The following is an 18395-nucleotide window of genomic DNA, read 5'->3' as shown; positions in this document are numbered from 1 at the left end:
TCCCTGTCCTGTCCTACACGAGGTGAGCCAGACTGCCTGAAGTGCATGTGAGCTCCGAGATCCACCTGGTCCCTGTTACACCACGGTGTTCAAGATGAAACAGCGCTCTGGGATCAAGACTCTGCCACCTCCTGCTGCAGTTTCTTGCCCCAGATATGAGTGTATCCCTTGGTGTTATCACTCTGGACAGTGACAGTGTTTGTGTCTCCGTGACTCAGTAAATATGAGTGTGGAGTTTTAATGAGTAACATCCTGGCTGTCAGAGCAGCAGCTCTTTGCCCATTCATTCATTTTCTCGTGGCGTGGTTAAACTCACAGCAGCTGGAAAGAGCTGCCACTTCATTCTGGAACTCAACCTGCCCCATAAATCTTCTTCCTTTCAAACTGAAGAGTTTTCCCTGCCCAGAGCTCTTAGCAAGTGAACTTGATTCCCGTGCCAGAAACAGCCTATCTCCATATGGGAATTGCATGCCTTTGACACTGTGTAAAGTCTTCTTGGAGTTACACAGGGAATAACATTATTTATAATTAGTGTTGCAGGAATGCAGACTGAGGAATCTAAGGGTGGAAGACCCAGCTTGTTTTTCGCAAAATCATTCTTTTCAGTTTTAATATTTTGTCCAAGACCTTCCAGTATGCACAGGAATAGCACTGACATAGCTTGAAGTAAGTAGGAGGCAGGCAGAGCATAATGAAATGAGACTGACAAGGAAGACATTGTTTTCAGAGCAAAGTAAAATTTTAATGCTTTTACAGAAAAAAAGTGAAAGAAAAAATAGATGATTATGAAATCTGTAATGGTTTAGGAGTGCATCCTCTGGGAAGGAGAATAATAAATGTGAAAAGACTGTGGAGGTAAATGGGCATGTAGATTTTCATCTGGAAATTAACTCCATGAAAATCAGTAACATTGGTTAAATTTTAACCAAAAGTAAAATGAGAATATAAAACATGATTTCTTAATTTGATTTTTAATCAAAGTATCTAGAGATAAAATAACTTTAATTTTAGATCAACATCTGAAACAGAGAATAAGGATTTTTGAAGTGTGTGAGTGATGCCTGTTCACTAGTGAGCCATGAATAAAACTCATCTTTCAGAGATGCACGATTTTGCCTGAAATACCCTGAGTGAGTGTCAGCTATGAAGCCTCATGCTCCTAGAGATTCAATATTTAGTGTTTTAAGATTTCAGCCATATTGTGAATACCTGTTTATTTTCAGGGAAGTTGTGTTGCACTGTTTTAACTCAAGCAGATAAGGAAAAAGCAGCCTTTGGCTTTTTTTGAATATTAGGAATAATTAAAAAACCCCCAAATTCACAGGAAAGTGCTGCTCTACTTTCTGTGTTTTTAAAGGCCAATCATGTAAGCTGTCCAATGAAGTGTGATTTTATTGTTGTTGTTCTGAGAATGGAACAAATGGTATTTTAATCTATTATTCAATTGATGCTTAATTCCTTATTACAGTTGGGGTGGGCCACATGACTTATGAATACAGCTGTGGGAAACATTGTAAGAAACTTTCTTGTTTTGGTTGAAATTGCCAATTTGTCAGGGATTTCAAAGAGATGGCTTGTGTTTGAAAACAGAGAGGCACCCTGGGAATCCAGCAGATCTCCCGAAAGGCTGTTGTTTGTTTGTTTGCTTGTCTGGGGCTAACATCTCTTCTCAGCAGAACCTGCAGGGCTAAGGGAGCTGGAAAGTCTCAGCTCCCACACTCTTGGGCCTGAAGTTCAGGTTTTAGAGGCTTCCAAAGCCCTGACAGTCAGACCACCCCAGAGCTGGGCAGGGAATGGAAATTCTGCTTCAGAGGGAATTTCAGCAACAAAAAAGCTACATATTCTTCCAAACTGGAACCAAATCAAGTATCAAAACCTTCAAGTATCCTGCCAAATAAAGTTACTGTCCTGGGCCTAACTTCTTGCTGTGACTTTAGAGTCTATTTTTGAATGATTTGTTCATGAATTTATCCTGGGTTTTGTTCCTATGCATTGAAATCCCAGAGCAGTTTTTGTCCAAGTGAGAACTGCACAGTCAGACCATTACTAATCATGGAATCGTGGAATCACAGAATGGTTTGGGTTGGAAGGGACCTGTGTGCAATCCCGTAATTAGCAATTGGGAATCTTGGGGAGTGTAGCTTGACAACCTCACCCCTGTGCAGAGATGCATAATCTGAGTTCAAACAACTAGAGTTGAGGGGGGAAAAAAAGGGTAAATGCTCTTACTAGCAAAGAGAATGTGTTCAGTGTTGTTGGTCTGTATGATGTATAAGATGGATATAATAGTGCATTTGTAGGGGGTTTCTCCTACAGAGCTCTAACATACCAGGTCATGCCTTTTAGGTGCCCCTGCTGTACTATAAATAGAATCCATAAGCTTGGATTGTATAATTTCCCCATAGCCACTCAGGTAACAGTTATTCTTAGAGAAATCGGGTTACCACAAAACATATGGATATGTTTACATCCTTCTATGTGTAATCTGATTTGTTACTGTTTATTTTTTTCTCTGTTTCCCAGTGTCTGTTACAGAAGGTGACAGTGGAAAAGCCTCACCCACAAAGCTACCTAACAAAGCAGAGTTACCCATAAAATCAGAGTGGAGAGAGGTCTTCACTGGGCTCTGCATTTAGAGGGCAGTAGCAATAGGACTGGAGGAGTTTAAAGCCTCCTCATGCAGATTTTTTTTCCTACAGGAAGGCGTTTCCAGTTTATTCACTGACACTGAGATAAAATGGAATGATTTCATGAGCAGTGGAACTAACAAAGTTGAGCTTCCTGTACACTTTTATCCTGTCTCGTCTCCACATCTCCCTGCCCTGTAATAGTCTTCTTTCCCTTGTCTTTCTTTGCCCCTTTGTTACAATACACTGTTTTTCCCTGGGACTTCCCTTGGTATCTTCATTTCTCCCCCTCATCTCCAGCTGTCCCCCAGAGCAATGCTCTGATCTTCATCCCACACACTGTACCTGCTGGTGCCAGAGGACATCTTGGTGATGTAACTGCGCTCCCACAGGAACCTCTTTCCCTGTGACTGGTTCAGGTGCTGATTGTCAGATGGCAGTGCCTGTTCCTGACCCCTGTGTGCCGTTTCTCTCCCCTTGCTCCCCCCCTGTCCCAGCATGAGCCAGGAGCAGTGCTGCCGCAGCCAGCTGGAGAAGCAGTCCTGCTCCGACGGCGTGGAATTTGCCAACGTGCGCGAGGAGTGCGACTCACATGCTGCTGAAAATTCCACCTGCGAGGCCCAGTACTTCAAGGTGAGACATCACAGCTACTCCTGTTCATCCTCCAGAAGTGGTGTGCACTGTGTGAAGGTCAGCAGACTCTGCTGCACATGGAACAGCTTTTCCCCACCTGCACCTCGTGTCTCTGCTAAGGCTGTTCACCCTGCTAAGGCTGTTCACTCTACCTGTCTCTGGGAAGCAGTTCCCTGTTGAGGGGAGCAGTTCCCTGTTGAGGGGAGCAGTTCCCTGTTGAGGGAAGCAGGCTGTCACATGGCATTCTAGCAGAGGCACAGGGGCGAGTGCAAAGGGGTGGAAAGTCTGGAATGGGTAATTGGCCGGGAAATTACTTGTGCATGAAAAGAAGCCATCAGTGCTGCAGGGAGGGGTGGGTGAGAGGCTCAGCCGCCTTTCAGACTTCAGCTTTCAGTAGAGCCCAAGGTCACACTTGGTGGTTTTCAATACTGGTGGTCCAAAGGGGTAGGACTGCACTTAATCCTTTCAGGGTACTTATAATTTCAGCTTGTGTAAGTGCCCTAAGTGAACATGACTTTGATTTGCAACTGGATGGAGACATCCAGCACCCTGTGATACCAGCATGTGACATCAGAATAAAAATGCCTGTCCTTGGCATCTTCAGTTAATCTGTGCCCTTGTTACTGTCTTTGTCTCTCATTGCTTGAAAGGGAGCATAGTTACGCCTCTCTGCAGAGTATGTTTGGAAGGAAGTTCCACGAGCGAGATCAGGACCTTGCCCATGACCCTGTCCTGAACAGCTCTGGAAAAGAAACCCTATTATGAGTTTCTTTTAGTGATGTTGAAAATAGATAAGACTGATTTGAGTTCTTTGTACTGCTCAAAGATGCTGAATGTTTCATTCAGGTAAAACAAACCCCTTCCCTATGGAAGATGGCAGGCAGTTGCTCAGCACTGCTGTCCCGTGGCTGGTGCCTTTCTCTGCAGCACACAGTGCAGGGGGCCTGGTGGGAACCCCAGCTCTGCTGGGCTGTGCTGACCCCAAAATATGCCCCAGCATTGTCTGAGGGGGTGACAGTTGCCATTAGAGCTTGCTGGTATTTAAACATCACGGATGACTGCGGGGCAATGCCCTGAGCCCACGTTCTGTGCCTGTTTAATTTACTGGGATAAACAGAGTTAATGAACCTTTGTGAGCCACGTTCTGCCCTCCCACTCCCTAACAGGAATATCCCACACTTAACAGCTTCCCTGAGGTGGCTGCAGGAGTAACTTTAAAGGTAACCCCTTTGATCCATGATGGACATAGATGACTTATGATCTAATATCAGTGAACAATTCATCATTTCTTCTGTTAAATATATTTTGAATCTGATGACCTTGAGACTCGCAGTGTCTGGCACTTGTGCCCTGCTGTGGTAAACAAGCTTTTTACATTCACACCAAGCCTGTCCTTCATGGGCTTGAATTTCATTTTGCCTGAGTTGGTCCGTTTTTATTTAGCTTAGGTCGCATGGAAAATCTTTTGGATCTTCTTTGTCTCCTTCAAGGAAGCAGAAAGAACGATTTAGTGATTCAATTAGCGGGATTAATCGCAGCACTTTGCAGCAAATGAGGCAGCTAATCTTTCCTTTGAATCCAAGACTTGGGATTGGAAAGAAGATAAAAAGACCATATTTTGAAAACACTTGCCTCAGCTTTTACAGTAAAGGCAGCAGGCACAGGTAATGATGGGCAGGATTTTCTCCTCTGCTTGTTTGGAAGCATAGCTTTTCCTGCCTTGGAAAAAAAAAAAAGGGATACAAAATGAATAGTTAATCTTTAAAATCTTCAGCAAATGACAGGGATCGACTTCCAGATTTGTTGCTGCTTCAGGAGATGCAGAAATGATTTTATGGAAGTTTCCACCCCAACAGCCCTGTAGAAAGGAGTTGAAGCTTCTAGAAATTTGACCACATTTAAGGTGCTTGGACATTTTCCCCAAAATTTGTCTTAAGTACTTTTCAAAGACTGACATACATCTTTATCTTGCGAGTTTTGCCAAGGATGCTTCAGTTGCATAAATTAGGTGAGCACAAAAAATTTATTGCTTTGGGCTGTTGAACATATTTTTAATTTTTGTTCAGCTCTTCAAAAGTGGTGAGAAATTCTGCGGAGTTATTTGTGGTTTTCCAGTCTGGTTTTTGTAGCATCTCCCAGTCATAATGTCTGGATTTCAGCAAGGGAGAGACCTCTTGTGGACAGATCCCAAAGGCAGTGTTAGCACAGGATTCACCCTTCCAGAGCTGCTGACTTATGTGAGGACATAAATAATAAGAACTTTAACTAATCAAGAACTAAAGTTCAATAAAAACTTTAACTTATCAAGAGACTTTATTAATTAAAGCAATTTCAGGCGCTTCCTAATCACACCAAAAATAAATCTTCACATTTCTCACATGTGACTTTGTTCCTTTACTCCTTCCATCTTTATCCCTTCCTGTGAGAAGGCAGGCAAGGGATAATGGGATTTCAGGCAGGACACAGGTGTCTATCCAAACACGAGGAGCAAGGCACGGCTTTGAAGCTGCAGAGGATTTTTCTAATAATGGGGAAAAACGTTTGATATTATTATTGGGATCACTTTGGAAGCAGAGGCTTGCAGGCAGTGGAAGGGTGTGATAACAACTCGGCCTTAAGGTTGTCCCATGGGTGATGCTCATCCCAGCTGGCTTCCAGGCAGCTGGCAGGCTTTGGGAAAAGGCTGCAAACACCTCCAGAACTGAACTAAAACAGAGTCTGGGGTCAGTAGGAAAACCCAGTTACCATAAACATCAGTTAAGAAAACATTTGACGCTTTGCACCTCTGTATGATTTTGGCTGTGGGACAGCAATGGCAATTGTTGTCATTATCAAGCTGCTAAAGAAACCAAGACACCTCGTGCACAGTTAGAATAACTATAGGCTGGAACAAATGGTGCAGGGCACACAATTAGTTAATTGAAGATACAGTTTCTTGTAGATGTTGCAAGACTTAGCAAGCTCTCTACTCAAAGTTTCACATCAGCTAGAGACTGAAGTCTTTCAAGTGGTGGCTCAACCTGAAAGAAATAAAGGGTATTCAACACTTCAGGAATGGCAAGATGAATGATCACTCTTTAAAAAAACAAATCCAGAGGAAGCCTGTAACTCCCAGTTTGAACCTCGTGTGATGAGACTAAGAAGTAGACTGAGTCAATTCATGTGCCTAAGAGCAGAAGTCAGTGAGGATATCCAGAAGTATGTAATACCAAAATTTGGCAAGGCATCAGCTGTATTCAATAGCTTAAATAAGGTCTGGTTATCAAAAATATGCAAGCTTAAGTCAAATAATGAATCTTCAGCTCACTTTTCATTTTTGTCATCTAATTTACAGTGGTGAAAATCGAAAATCTAACAAAATTATAGTCAGATGTTACAAACCTAGAGAAGGATGCCTTGGGGAATTGCTTGACGTGTCAGAATAAATATTGAGCAATGTTGCAATTCTTGGAAGAGATCATCAAGTATTTATTTCTAAAGGCATCCAGAAAAGATGGAATAATGCCAGACATAACAGTGATAAAACTGGACCGTCTGCCACTGGATGGAAGTAGTTGGAGAACCAAGTAAAAAAAAAATGGGTGGTGAGGAACCATCCCACCAACCAAACCTCTGCTCTGTTTAATGGTGCAGGTTATTTTCTTCAAGCAAAACAGAGTCTGGAAGAACAAAATTAATAATAAAAGCTTAATTCTGCTTTCACATGACAGTAGCAATTGGCAGACACCAGTTGCAGAGAACTTTTGCTGCTTTCTAACAGCAAGGAAAAAGCCAGAATAAATCAGCAGTATCTTCTCGACTGGAAATCCAAGGAAACCTCCATGGGATGAACTTGTCCTGTGCTCACTCCTGTGGTGTATTCCAGGGCTGTAGTTCAGCAGCTCTGCAAGAGGAGGGCCATGTATTATTGCTGCAAGCCATGGCAGGACTGTGATGCTCCTCATTAATGTTTGACTGTGCTTTTCAGAGCAAAGTAGCTTCTCTGTGTGACCTGGTAACACTAACCTTGGTCAGGGCTATGATTTGACTTTGTTAATTCTTTTTTGAACAGACGTGTTGTTACTGTTGTTTGCTGGGAAAGGCCGCCCAAGTTCAAGGACAGAGCTGTGACCCCAACCCGAAGATGGGACACCAGTGTGGAATTGTCTTTAGATCTTGCTGTGGGAATGGTCCAGGAGGCATTGATCTGTCCATCAGCGATGATGCTCCCAAAAAACAGCAAGGTATTTTACTGCAGACTTTAAAAGAGCGAGACACAAAATGATACAGGGTACAAGGAGTATTTGTACTTTAAATTATTTCTGTTGGAGTTCCTCTAACTTGACATCTCATCTGAGTAATTTAATGATGCATGTCTTGGAGCTCATTATTTTGGGCAGTGAAAGCTGAAATGCTGTTGTTGGAAGTAAGAGGCTAAAAGAGCTGGCAAGTGGTCTCTGAGTTCCTGGTGTCAGAACTTGAATGTAACATAGCTTATTTTGGCAACTAACGATCTCTTGGAAGCTGAGTACAAGCTATCAATTTTTAATGGCATCTTACCCACTGAGAAATGCTTGAATGCTGGTAGATCCCTTGTCCTCAGACCACTCTGCTAATGATAAAAATGTGCATATACAATGTACCTGGATGACATGAGAAATATGTCAACACCTGGGCAAGCAGTGGGTTCAGGCAGGGGGTGTGTTCAGCCCTTTGAGGTCCTCCCTGTGGACAGAACAAACTCTGCACATGGCACAAGCAGCACTGAGCAAAACTCTCCAGGTTAAGGTATACAAGTATATTTGAAAGAATGCCATAAGTAGGTGCCCAAAAGGTGGGTGTGGAGTTCTTTCTGGAATGAAGTCTAAAAAAATAACTGAGGTTAATCTGATTTTCATTAAATCTGTGAGTACCCCAAGCTACTATAAAGTCAGTGGAAGCCAAGCATGCCTCAACAGCATGTCTTATGAAAATGAGGTGAAGCTCTGGTTCAAAGCCTGATCCAAAAACCTGCATTTGAGAATCTCAGTCCATATGTAATCTGTGATCACAGCATGACTTTCACATTGAATCAGTCAGATGGAAAATGCCCCATGGCCATGTGCATTTGAATGTCAAATTTAAGTATGAAATAGCTGTGAAATATGTAAATAATGCTCTTTAATTTTGTCCTGGTTTATCCAAAACCCTGGTCTGAGTCCCATCCCAAGAACACAGCATTTTACCTTGAGAAGAAAAGTGCTTTCTCCTCTAATGCCTATCTCCCCTCTTTTTAGTTGAGATTTCGAAGGAGGAATTAGACCAAGAAGATCCTTATCTGCATGATGGCTGCAGAGGTAAGTCAGGTGCCTAGTCCTGTTAGCCAGCTCCCCTGTGATTGCCTTCAATAAAAGTGAAGCCAGTTTAGATCTAAAGATTAACCAAAATCTTTTGCCTAAGATAGTTAGGGGTAAAAGTAACAGAAGGAAGAGCCTTCCCAAGAAATAGTGGACCATTATGTGATGCCTCAATAGTTCCTAAATACAAGGAAGGCATTGTATCCTGCCGTGGAGTTCATCTTACCCAACTGAAGCTGAAGACTATACATTTAACTTTTATTTAGATTTTAGTGGGTGATACCTCAGAGGTTCCCTTGAACCCGTGGAGTCCCCTGGGTTCTTCAGGACCTGGGATCCTATATTAAATATTTGCATTTTTTATTCTCCTCCTGGGATGATTAGGGTGTTTGAATATGAAATGAAACTTGTTTCCTTTTGAGATGCATCACCTAAAGGAGAGGAAAAAAAGTGGCTACTGTCCTCATTAATCCTGCTATTCTGCCTCCTGGGAAGGATGTGTGTTTGGGATATTGTTCTGCTAAGCATTCTGATTTATTGCTTGTCACACGTGATTTACATGTCTATAAACATACAGCAGCAGCGATTCACTATTTTCTGCCAGCATTTCAGAACTCAGTGATGTATTTAGGATAAAATCAATTTAATAGACTGATATTCCAGTTGAGAGATGATTTACTGTGCTCCATGTTCTACAGCTGTTACACTCTGGGGAGAGTGCAAATATCTCCATTAGCAAAGCAGAGCCAACACTGCCTCTGCTGCTTGTCTCCAGCTGCTAATTACAGGAGATGACACAGAAAAATGTGTTACATGTTTTCCTGGCATTATTTCTCCATGTAAGCAGTTGTTGTATTTGTCAGTTAATCAGCTGCCTGCAAGAGATGGATTGCTATGCCTAATTGGAAATCAGGAATTGTGCCTACAGCCTATTTTCTGTGGTGGATTAATGGTCCTGTCCTCATTAGAAACAGTTACACTTACAAAAATTATTTTATAAAGTATTTATAAAATAGTATAGTTGCATTTGCTCACATGGACTGTGCCCATCTCAAACCTCTTACTTAATGCCTCTCCAGCCATTCTGAAAAATGCTTCTGGGTTTTTTTTGTTCTGTACTGAGAATAGCTTAAAATATGTAACCTTTCCTCTCTTTTGAGGAGATTAAACATGTTTAATATTAATTTATCTTTAAACAAGATCCGGAAAGGAAGTTTTCTTAATGATGAGCCAAATTTTGCGTAAATTTCCTATTTTATTCTCTTTCTGTCTGCCAGGATAACCCTTCTTGTATTACTTTTTTAGAGCTTCCAGCGCTTAGCCCTTTCCTTCCTTTGTGTATGTGTGTTCAGTTAACTGCTTTTCTAAACAAATCATCGAGTATGCTGTAAATTAATGGTTTGTTCCAGTTGCTTCGTTCCAGAGCCTGCTCATTACATAAGACTGTTTCAAATACCCATTAGGTGGTGGGCCCTGCTCTCAGCAGTGCAGAGACACAGGATCCAGCTATGTGTGCTCCTGCTTCGTTGGTTATCAGCTCCAACCAGATGGGATCACCTGTGAAGGTAACAGACATCAGACCAGTGCCTTGGGTACCAACATTCTTGTTTTAAAGGGGCGAGAATAGATCAGAACATACCCAGACAGAAGAGATCAGAATATGCTTATGCCAGCTGGGGAAAGAGGTGAGATCAGAAAAAGGTGGTTTGGAGTGTTGAAGTGAGAATTGTGGGAAGTTGAAGTTAAGAAAGAATCAGTAGAAAAGATGGAGGATTTAGCGTGGGGGAAGAGGCAGATCTTGAATTTATTGTTGTGGATAAAACCAAAATAAAATACCTGTTCTCTGCTGTAGAAGATAGTAATTGGTAAGTCCTGCACAGCTGCTCTTGGAGGAAAAATGTTATTCATCAGAAGTGCCATTTTCTGTCACTGACTGAAAATGGAGTCTAAGTAGCTCATATACAAACTTCAGAATATAAAATAGATGTTGATGATTGGTCAGATTAACACTGAAATAATGCTAAATATAAAACATTTGCTACACGTGGATGTCAAATTTTCTTATGCATTCAAAGATAAAAAATGCACAAAAGAAATGTCTATCAGCAGCTGTAAAGTAGGAAGTTGGAACTTGTGGCTCGGGGAGTGCCTCAGCCATATGTCGGTAGCAGGCAGAGCAAGGGAAGGATTTCTGAAAGTTTGCCTCATTGATATGGGCACTATAACCAAACCATAGAGTCATTCAGTGTGGAAAACACCCTTCAGATCGTTGAGTCCAACATTAACCAAACGCTGCCAAGTGCAGCAGCAGCCCATGGATGCACAGCCCACCTGTGACACCCTCAGACATGTCTGGGGACACCGCCTGCGCTGGGCTCAACCAGATGGTGCTGCCTTTGACCTCATCCCTTCCCAGAGATGCTTCTTATTTACTCTCTCTTTTGTTGTTTTGAATCCCTTTGCATGCTCCAGACATTAATGAGTGCATCACTGGGACACACAGCTGTGGGCTTGGCCAAACCTGTGTCAACACCTTGGGATCCTTCCGCTGCCAGCGGGACACCAGCTGTGGGACCGGCTACGAGCTGACAGACGACAGTCGCTGCAAAGGTATGTCCTGGGCAGGGAGGCTGCAATCCTCCGAGCAACAAGGGGCTAAAAGCACTGTTCTTGACTAGCTGGGTTTGAACGCAAGAGTAACAGTCTTCTTTGCTAAAAAATGGCTGATTTCCAGGTGTGTCTGGCTCAAAAGGATGCTGTTACCTGCATCCATAACTTCACCTGACACGCTGCCTTTACAGAGATAAATCAGCAGCAAACTCCATTTGATGTGGAATTGGTTTTTACTGTGAGAAAGTCTGTCCCTGCTGAGCTTAGAACGGTTTATAAATAAACTAATTTCATTCCACTGAGTAAATTAACCAAAATCCTGGGTAAGGTTTTACTGTAGGAACTGATCAGTAATAAAAAATAGATCAAATAAAAAAGCTGGTGGACAAACTCCAACTGCAAAACCTGCAGAACATCAGGCAATGCTTTTCAGAGTATTGTGGTTTAACTGTGATCCCTTCGAAGTAACATTTCTGCTGATTTAAGTGACATCAGATTTAGGCCAACAAATACCTTACTGGCAGGTATTGACAGTCTTTTCTGATGGAAAAGAAGGAGTACAAATACTAAATCATGCATGCCATTAATCTTAGAGAGTTCTTATCTGCGTAAGATAATGTTAATAATGTTAATTATTAATGTTATGTTAATAAGGGTAAAAATAGACAGTGAATAATCTTCACGTAGGGTGTTTAAATGCCAAGCAACATGACTGAGATCTGCTGCATGTAGAGCTCTGCTGAACCCAGTTCAGTATTAACCCGTCCTGAACTTAAAATGGGCTCCACAGCCATTAACTGAGTCTCACAAAGCTCTAGGCTGAGCAGTTCCCTTTACACTTGTGTCAGCTGCATGACTGGGAAAGCTGAGGCATCCGATGGCCAGAGAGCTTCTGTATTTTAATAGCTTTAGGAGATCTCATTCCACTGCCAGGTGGCAAACATGAAATTTTAGTTGCTTTTATGTGGACAGGGCTGCATTTGTGAATGAAGCCTTATTAGCTCTTGTCTGCTTTATCTGCTTCATCTGAACCATATTTTATTCACAAATATTTATTGTCTATTCTGAACTGGAATGGAATATTAAAGTTAGCAGAATCCATGTTTATGTGCATTTTAAAGCACAATAATGCAAGGATGTTGCAAACCTTAATATGGTTGAGAATGAAGGCAAATTAATTCACTTACGAAAGAAATTACCAATGTCTGCATTGAATATGAGGTTAGAATTAAAATTGCACTTGGATAATTAAATCTTACCAACTTCAAAGCTAAGCACAGGGCTGGATCCAGGCTGAGCACTGCTGAACGTGATGCTTCAGGTGCTCTGCAAGAGTTTGGAATCATTCAGTTGTGAGAACTAACCTCGTAAAGCATAATGTGCACAGACACATTCCTAGATATAAAACCAATAGGAAAATAGTAAAAACCCCCGAAGTTACCCTCCCTGAGATCCTGGCTGAGGTAGCAGGTCAGATTGCTCCTGGTCACCGCAGTGCACTGCAGGAAGGGACGCTGGGCATTCGTCTGTCGGGTGTTTATAACTGTGTCTGATGTTTGAACTGTGATGGATGAAACCCTTGCCACACCCCTGCTAACAGTCTTTTTTTGTGACGTACCAGATATTGACGAGTGTGAGACTGGTACTCATAACTGCCCCCCCGATTTTATCTGTCAGAATACTCCAGGATCCTTCCGTTGCCGACCCAAGCTACAGTGCATGAGTGGCTTTATACAAGATGCGCTCGGCAACTGTATCGGTAAGGCTTGTTCTGGGCTCGGGGAACACCCCAGTGCTGCCTGGGAGACAAGCTGGAGTTTCACTGCATGATTTCTGAGCTTCTCAAGCTGTTCTTCATCTGCGTGTTGCTCTGCTCTGGGGTTTTTCTGCTCCTTTTCACAGGGAAGATGTACAGATGAAATAAAAGACTTAAATACCAGATCGCTGTTTTTAGTGAGATTGGGCTACCTAAGGCACGTAGCTGCATTTGAACACTTTCCTTAAGTCTTTGGGTATTTTACCTGAAACAAAATTTGTGATGTATTTTATTTACCTCCATCCAAAAGGTTTTAGCCGAAGCTTAGCGTAAAAAGCTTTAATTATGACATCCTCTGTTGCACCCTTTCTCTGCGTGGTTTTATGGGTATGTAGGTCTTTCCAGACCTGTCCCTTGTTGCAGCCTATCAAGAACCTTACTGTGTATGAGAGTGATGGGCCGGTTATAACACACCGTGGAGAGGAGTTTAATTTAAAGACTGATGACAATCTGTCAGGCTAATGCCTTGTTTCCAAGAGTCCCTGAAACAGAATTATAACCTTTATATAAATACTTAAGAATTACTGGTTTCCAGCAGACTCTAAATGGTATTGTCTAATGTGACCTAAAAATCTACCAGTTATTCCCTGGAGTAGGATTTTCAAGTCTCAACTTACCTTTGGATTCCCCCATCGGCGCAGCAGGTCTTGGACTTGTGGAACTGGCTGAGCGGCAGCAGCTGCCAAGTCGAGCTCCCTGTCAGCCCCTCGTTTTCCTGACCATATCATACCCTGTGGTGTGAAATCTGATACTGAAAACGGAATTGCAGCCTTTAAAATTGGGGGGGGCTCAGTGCCTGTGCACAGCAAGCCCTTTGAGGACACGTGCCTGCCACAGGCAGCCCCGGGTCAGTGGCAGCTCGGGGTTAACTCGCTGTCACAGATGTCAGCAAAGCCACAGCAATTTGTAGCAGTTATGGCCCCTGAAAGGCATTTCCTCAAAATATTTACCAAAACAATTTCACAGGTGAATTTTACACACTGGGAATCAAATGCTGCCCTGTGCAGTGTTGAGGGGATTTTGTTGTTGGATTTGTGGCTCTGATCTTTGTGTAGAAGCTGAGAGCTGGATCAGAACCCACAGACTGAAGCAGAATGGGTTAAACTGATGAGCTGAATCGTTTATCATCTCTTTGTATGCTTAGGGGGGGCTTTGAAACAAATACAATACTATACCCTATTTTCACTGCTTTTCAGTGGGATCTGTGCCTCTCACACCTCCCCAGTCTTCACCCTGGACGTGTTGCATTGGTGAAGCTGAAGGGTGTGAATAATTGTGTTCTGCCATGGGCAGATCTTGTCTCTGAAGGGTTACATGGGGGTGTAAACCTCTGGAGGGTTACATAGTGAAAGCATCTTGTGCTTTTGCAGATATCAACGAGTGCCTGAGCACCAACACGCCGTGCCCAGCTGGGCAGATCTGTATTAACACTGACGGCTCCTTCACCTGCCAGAGAATCTCCCCCAGCTGTGGCCGAGGGTACCACCTCAACGAGGATGGAACAAGATGTGTAGGTGAGGAACAGTTTGCAAGAAAAAGCAGCTTTAAGAAAACAACTTGCGTCTGCCATTTATCTTTAGCAGTTTCTTGCACTTTGCTCAAGCTCCTCTCGTTCCCACAGTCAGCTCTTGATCCTGTTCTTTCCCTCGTGATGGTCCCAACAAGTGAAGGATGACAAGCATCCACTCCATCCTTCATATACCTCATGGAACCCTATATTCTGAGGAAAGGAGAAATGATAATCACCCCCAAAAAAGGGCATTGTCTGTGACTGTATGAGTGTATTGGAACAATACTGTGTGCTCCCAGATCTCCTCAGTACAGAGGGACAGGGATAACCCAAGGCCCACTTCATGCCCCACAGAAGCCGTTTGAATAATGTTGAAAGACATATATGGCTTTGGCTGGCTTTCAGCTGAGGTGGCTTTTGCAGAGAGATGTATTTTTGCGTGTGTTTTCGGTTTTTGTAAGTGGCTTGTCAAAGCACTACCTACTGACTGTGGGCCTATGACATCTTACACTAGATGAAGATCTGATCCCTGAGTACTGAATATGCATAACAAAACAATTTTGCACCTTATTGCCTCCAAAGGTTGCCTGACTTCCTGGTCTTTTCCCTCCCAAGTCCATAAATGTTAAGGACACCTAACAGATAACCTGCCTGGGTATGAACAGTTTGCCTTTGTGACTCTGATCTTGTGGAAGCTGAGAGTCTGATAAAATCTTGCTCGCTGATTGAAAACTCTTCATAAGTACTTGGGGACACAGAAATAAGTTGACACGTTGCTCTCCTCTCCACCCTCATGCTCAGAAGTGTGTGTTGAGTCACTGCTCTGTCTGTTTTAGATGTGGATGAGTGCTCATCCCCCAACCAGCCCTGTGGGGAGGGACACGTGTGTATCAATGCCCCGGGCAATTACCGCTGCGAGTGCAAGGCTGGCTACACCTTTGATGTCATCAGCAGGACCTGCATTGGTGAGTTAAAGACCTGCAGCCAAGGCACTTCAAACATGAGCCTGTGTGAGGAATGTTAGTGCTCTCTGCATAACCTCCGCCGTCCGAATGTAAAATTCACTACTGTGTCATTTGGATAAATCTAATGACATATTAGAGGCTTGCTGATACTTCAAAGGAAGCTGTATGGGTATTGTCAGCATGTTATCTGTCATCCCATTAAAAGGTAAGATTGTGAGAGTGTGTGTAATTGTTTTCTGTGATATTTTTATGTACACCTACAGCAAAACATTCCTTTGGAAGATCAAAGCAGCTCTCTTCCTTGTATAGATCTAATCCAATTATGCACTGGGGTGTTTCTAAGTGAGCATTTTGAGGACTTCTTCTCTCTCTAGTACGGAATTTAAATCTGGAAAATAAAACCTAAACTTTTATGGCTACTTTCTTGCCCAGGCTGCTGTTGCAGTGAAGGCAGCTGCTCCACAGAGCTCTCTGTGCTTGTCATTGCAGATATCAACGAATGCAGACGCTACCCAGGCCGCCTCTGTGCTCACAAGTGTGAGAACACTCCTGGCTCCTACTACTGCACTTGCACCATGGGATTCAAACTTTCAGCTGATGGGAGATCGTGTGAAGGTACGGCTGTCAGAGCCCTGGCTGTGTGGTGTGAGAAACAGCTCGTTGCTCTTCAGCTGTTTCTGTGTGATTTTTAGCTTGCAAGGCCAGTGGAACGGTGTGAGAAACCAACCCACTGCAGTCTCTTGCTGTTATGATTTCATTAGAAAAATCGCCTTCCAAAGTTTTGTCTGAGTCCAGCGTCAGGAGCGCTGAACAGAGCGAGAAATTTGGGGTTCAGGTGTCTTGACTTTGCGTTTCAGATTTAAACGAGTGTGAGAGCAACCCCTGCAGCCAAGAGTGTGCCAACGTGTACGGCTCCTACCAGTGTTACTGCCGCCGGGGCTTCCAGCTCAGCGACATCGACGGCATCTCCTGCGAAGGTGAGGGACGGGCAGCACTTCTCGCTGCCACCATCACAAACAGGAGCCAATTGTCTCATTTTAATGTCTGATTCTCTTTGGTATTTTCTCGTGAACTGTATTCAGGGAAGGTCTCCCTCCCGTGCCCTTGTCTAGGGACATCTCTGTGCTCCTGTGGTGTTTTGATGTTTACATGAATCGGAGCTGTAAATATTTTTGTAACTTGACAGAAATTTGTTTTGTCTGAGGAACTAACAGGACTTCTAGTCTTCAACAAGTGAAGATATGAACATGTTACATAGGTACTATATAATATTACTAGGTAGTATTTTATATATCCTCTTTTTGTGGCTCATTCTGAACTAATGTGTGAGTAGGTTCTCCTCAAATACAAGGAGGATATGGGTGTGACCTCATGGACAAGGTCCTGAATTTGGACTTAAGTCTACAGGACTTACTGGCCAGTGAGACCTTGGGCAGAACACCTAATTTTGATTTCCTTTTTTGTAAGAGCAAGGATGAAACTATTCCTCTCCCTCCCTTTTGTAAAGCACTGTGATACACATCACTGTAAAGTGCTTGCTCATGTCCATCACTTTGTCCCTTGGGCCCTCATACTGCTTTTAATTTTCTCCAGACCTCCATTTATTCCCACAAGTCTTTGCTATTTAGACTTTATTGACTAGAGCCACACCTGTCTGATGACCTGCTTTGCCCAGCAGTCAGAATCATCACACTGTGTTTGAGGCTCTCAGCGGGAGCCCCGTCCATGTGCACCGGGTTGGATGCCATGAACACACAGGGAATCAATCAGTGGTGTTTTCTCCTTGCAGACATCGATGAGTGTGCTCTGCCCACCGGAGGGCACATCTGTTCCTTTCGGTGCATCAACATTCCTGGGAGCTTCCAGTGCACTTGTCCCTCCTCTGGCTACAGGCTGGCACCCAATGCACGCAACTGCCAAGGTGAGCTCAGGGACACCTCGCTGCACTGTGGGCTTTGAACAGTTCTGGAGAGTTTTTGTGTTTAAAAAAATGCCTTTCCTACAACAATACAGGTAAAGCAATAAATGACAGCCTGAAATCTGAAGAAACAAGTCTTCAATAATAAATATACAGGAAGTTTCTGTTATGAAGTACAGAATTCTGTAAAGAATACTTTTTATAATGTTATTAAATAATTATTAAAAAAAAATCTGAAGACGAAGATTCAGACTGTGAAGTGGTATGAGTTAGTTTAGCTGTTTAAAGGAAATATCCTGCTGTAAACACATCAGCAGATGTTTAGGTCTTGTCCACTTAGTGGCACTGCTGCTCTTCCTTTTGCTCTTCTTGGTTGTTGGGTTAATTTTCTTCTTTTTTGTTGTTGCTGCCCTCCCCTTCCAGTCCTGCTGCAGTGTTTAAGTGCAGCCCATGCTCTGTAGTACCTGACAGGGCACTGTCATTGCCTGGCACCTGCCAGGAGAGGAAGGGCCTGTGTCTAACCCCTGCCCTGTTTCCCCTTGGCAGACATCGATGAGTGTGTTGCAGAAAGCCACAACTGCTCCTTCAACGAGACCTGCTTTAACATCCAGGGCGGCTTCCGCTGCCTGTCCCTGGAATGCCCGGAGAATTACCGCAAGTCAGGAGACACGTAAGTGCCCTCTTCACCTTCTCTGTCCAGGGCAAGCACTTCCTTGGTGCCATGATGTCCTTTGTGTCCCACCACTGCTGACTGAACACAGAACAGTTCCTAGTGAATATGTGATTTGTTGGCAGGCCTACCCTGTGCAGTGCACACGCAGGTCTGGTCTCCTTCTCGTGCTCCTGTTTCAGTCTAAGAAAAAGACGTTCCCTTAAAAAATGCCATATGTCAGTGGTTTGCACTGTCATGGACTCCAGAACCACAAGCAGGTACTCTCTCCCTGGCTCCCTTGCTGGCAGCCTGTTTGGGAGAGTTATATCCAGCTTCAAAATCCTTGATA

General features: G+C 43.4%; 1 protein-coding gene across 6 annotated transcripts in view; it reads left to right on the top strand.

Annotated features, from left to right (window-relative positions):
• FBLN1 (fibulin 1) overlaps window positions 1-18395 on the top strand; it is a 61208-nt gene that overhangs the window by 15821 nt on the left and 26992 nt on the right. For 5 of the 6 annotated variants that reach the window (XM_027660866.1, XM_027660871.1, XM_027660869.1 and 2 more), the window contains exons 3-14: window positions 3125-3260; window positions 7312-7483; window positions 8516-8575; window positions 10039-10140; window positions 11048-11185; window positions 12807-12944; window positions 14372-14515; window positions 15348-15476; window positions 15966-16091; window positions 16334-16453; window positions 17266-17397; window positions 17941-18064. In XM_027660866.1, coding sequence (XP_027516667.1) covers window positions 3125-3260; window positions 7312-7483; window positions 8516-8575; window positions 10039-10140; window positions 11048-11185; window positions 12807-12944; window positions 14372-14515; window positions 15348-15476; window positions 15966-16091; window positions 16334-16453; window positions 17266-17397; window positions 17941-18064 — 1521 coding nt within the window. Of the gene's footprint in view, window positions 1-3124; window positions 3261-3503; window positions 3555-7311; window positions 7484-8515; window positions 8576-10038; window positions 10141-11047; window positions 11186-12806; window positions 12945-14371; window positions 14516-15347; window positions 15477-15965; window positions 16092-16333; window positions 16454-17265; window positions 17398-17940; window positions 18065-18395 lie in introns of those variants that run through there. The other variant, XM_027660872.1, reaches the window with a different exon arrangement.

This window comes from Corapipo altera, unplaced genomic scaffold (assembly GCF_003945725.1).
Source record: "Corapipo altera isolate COAL_440 unplaced genomic scaffold, ASM394572v1 239, whole genome shotgun sequence".
NCBI lineage: Eukaryota > Metazoa > Chordata > Aves > Passeriformes > Pipridae > Corapipo > Corapipo altera.
This window is presented reverse-complemented; position numbering and strand designations above follow the sequence as displayed.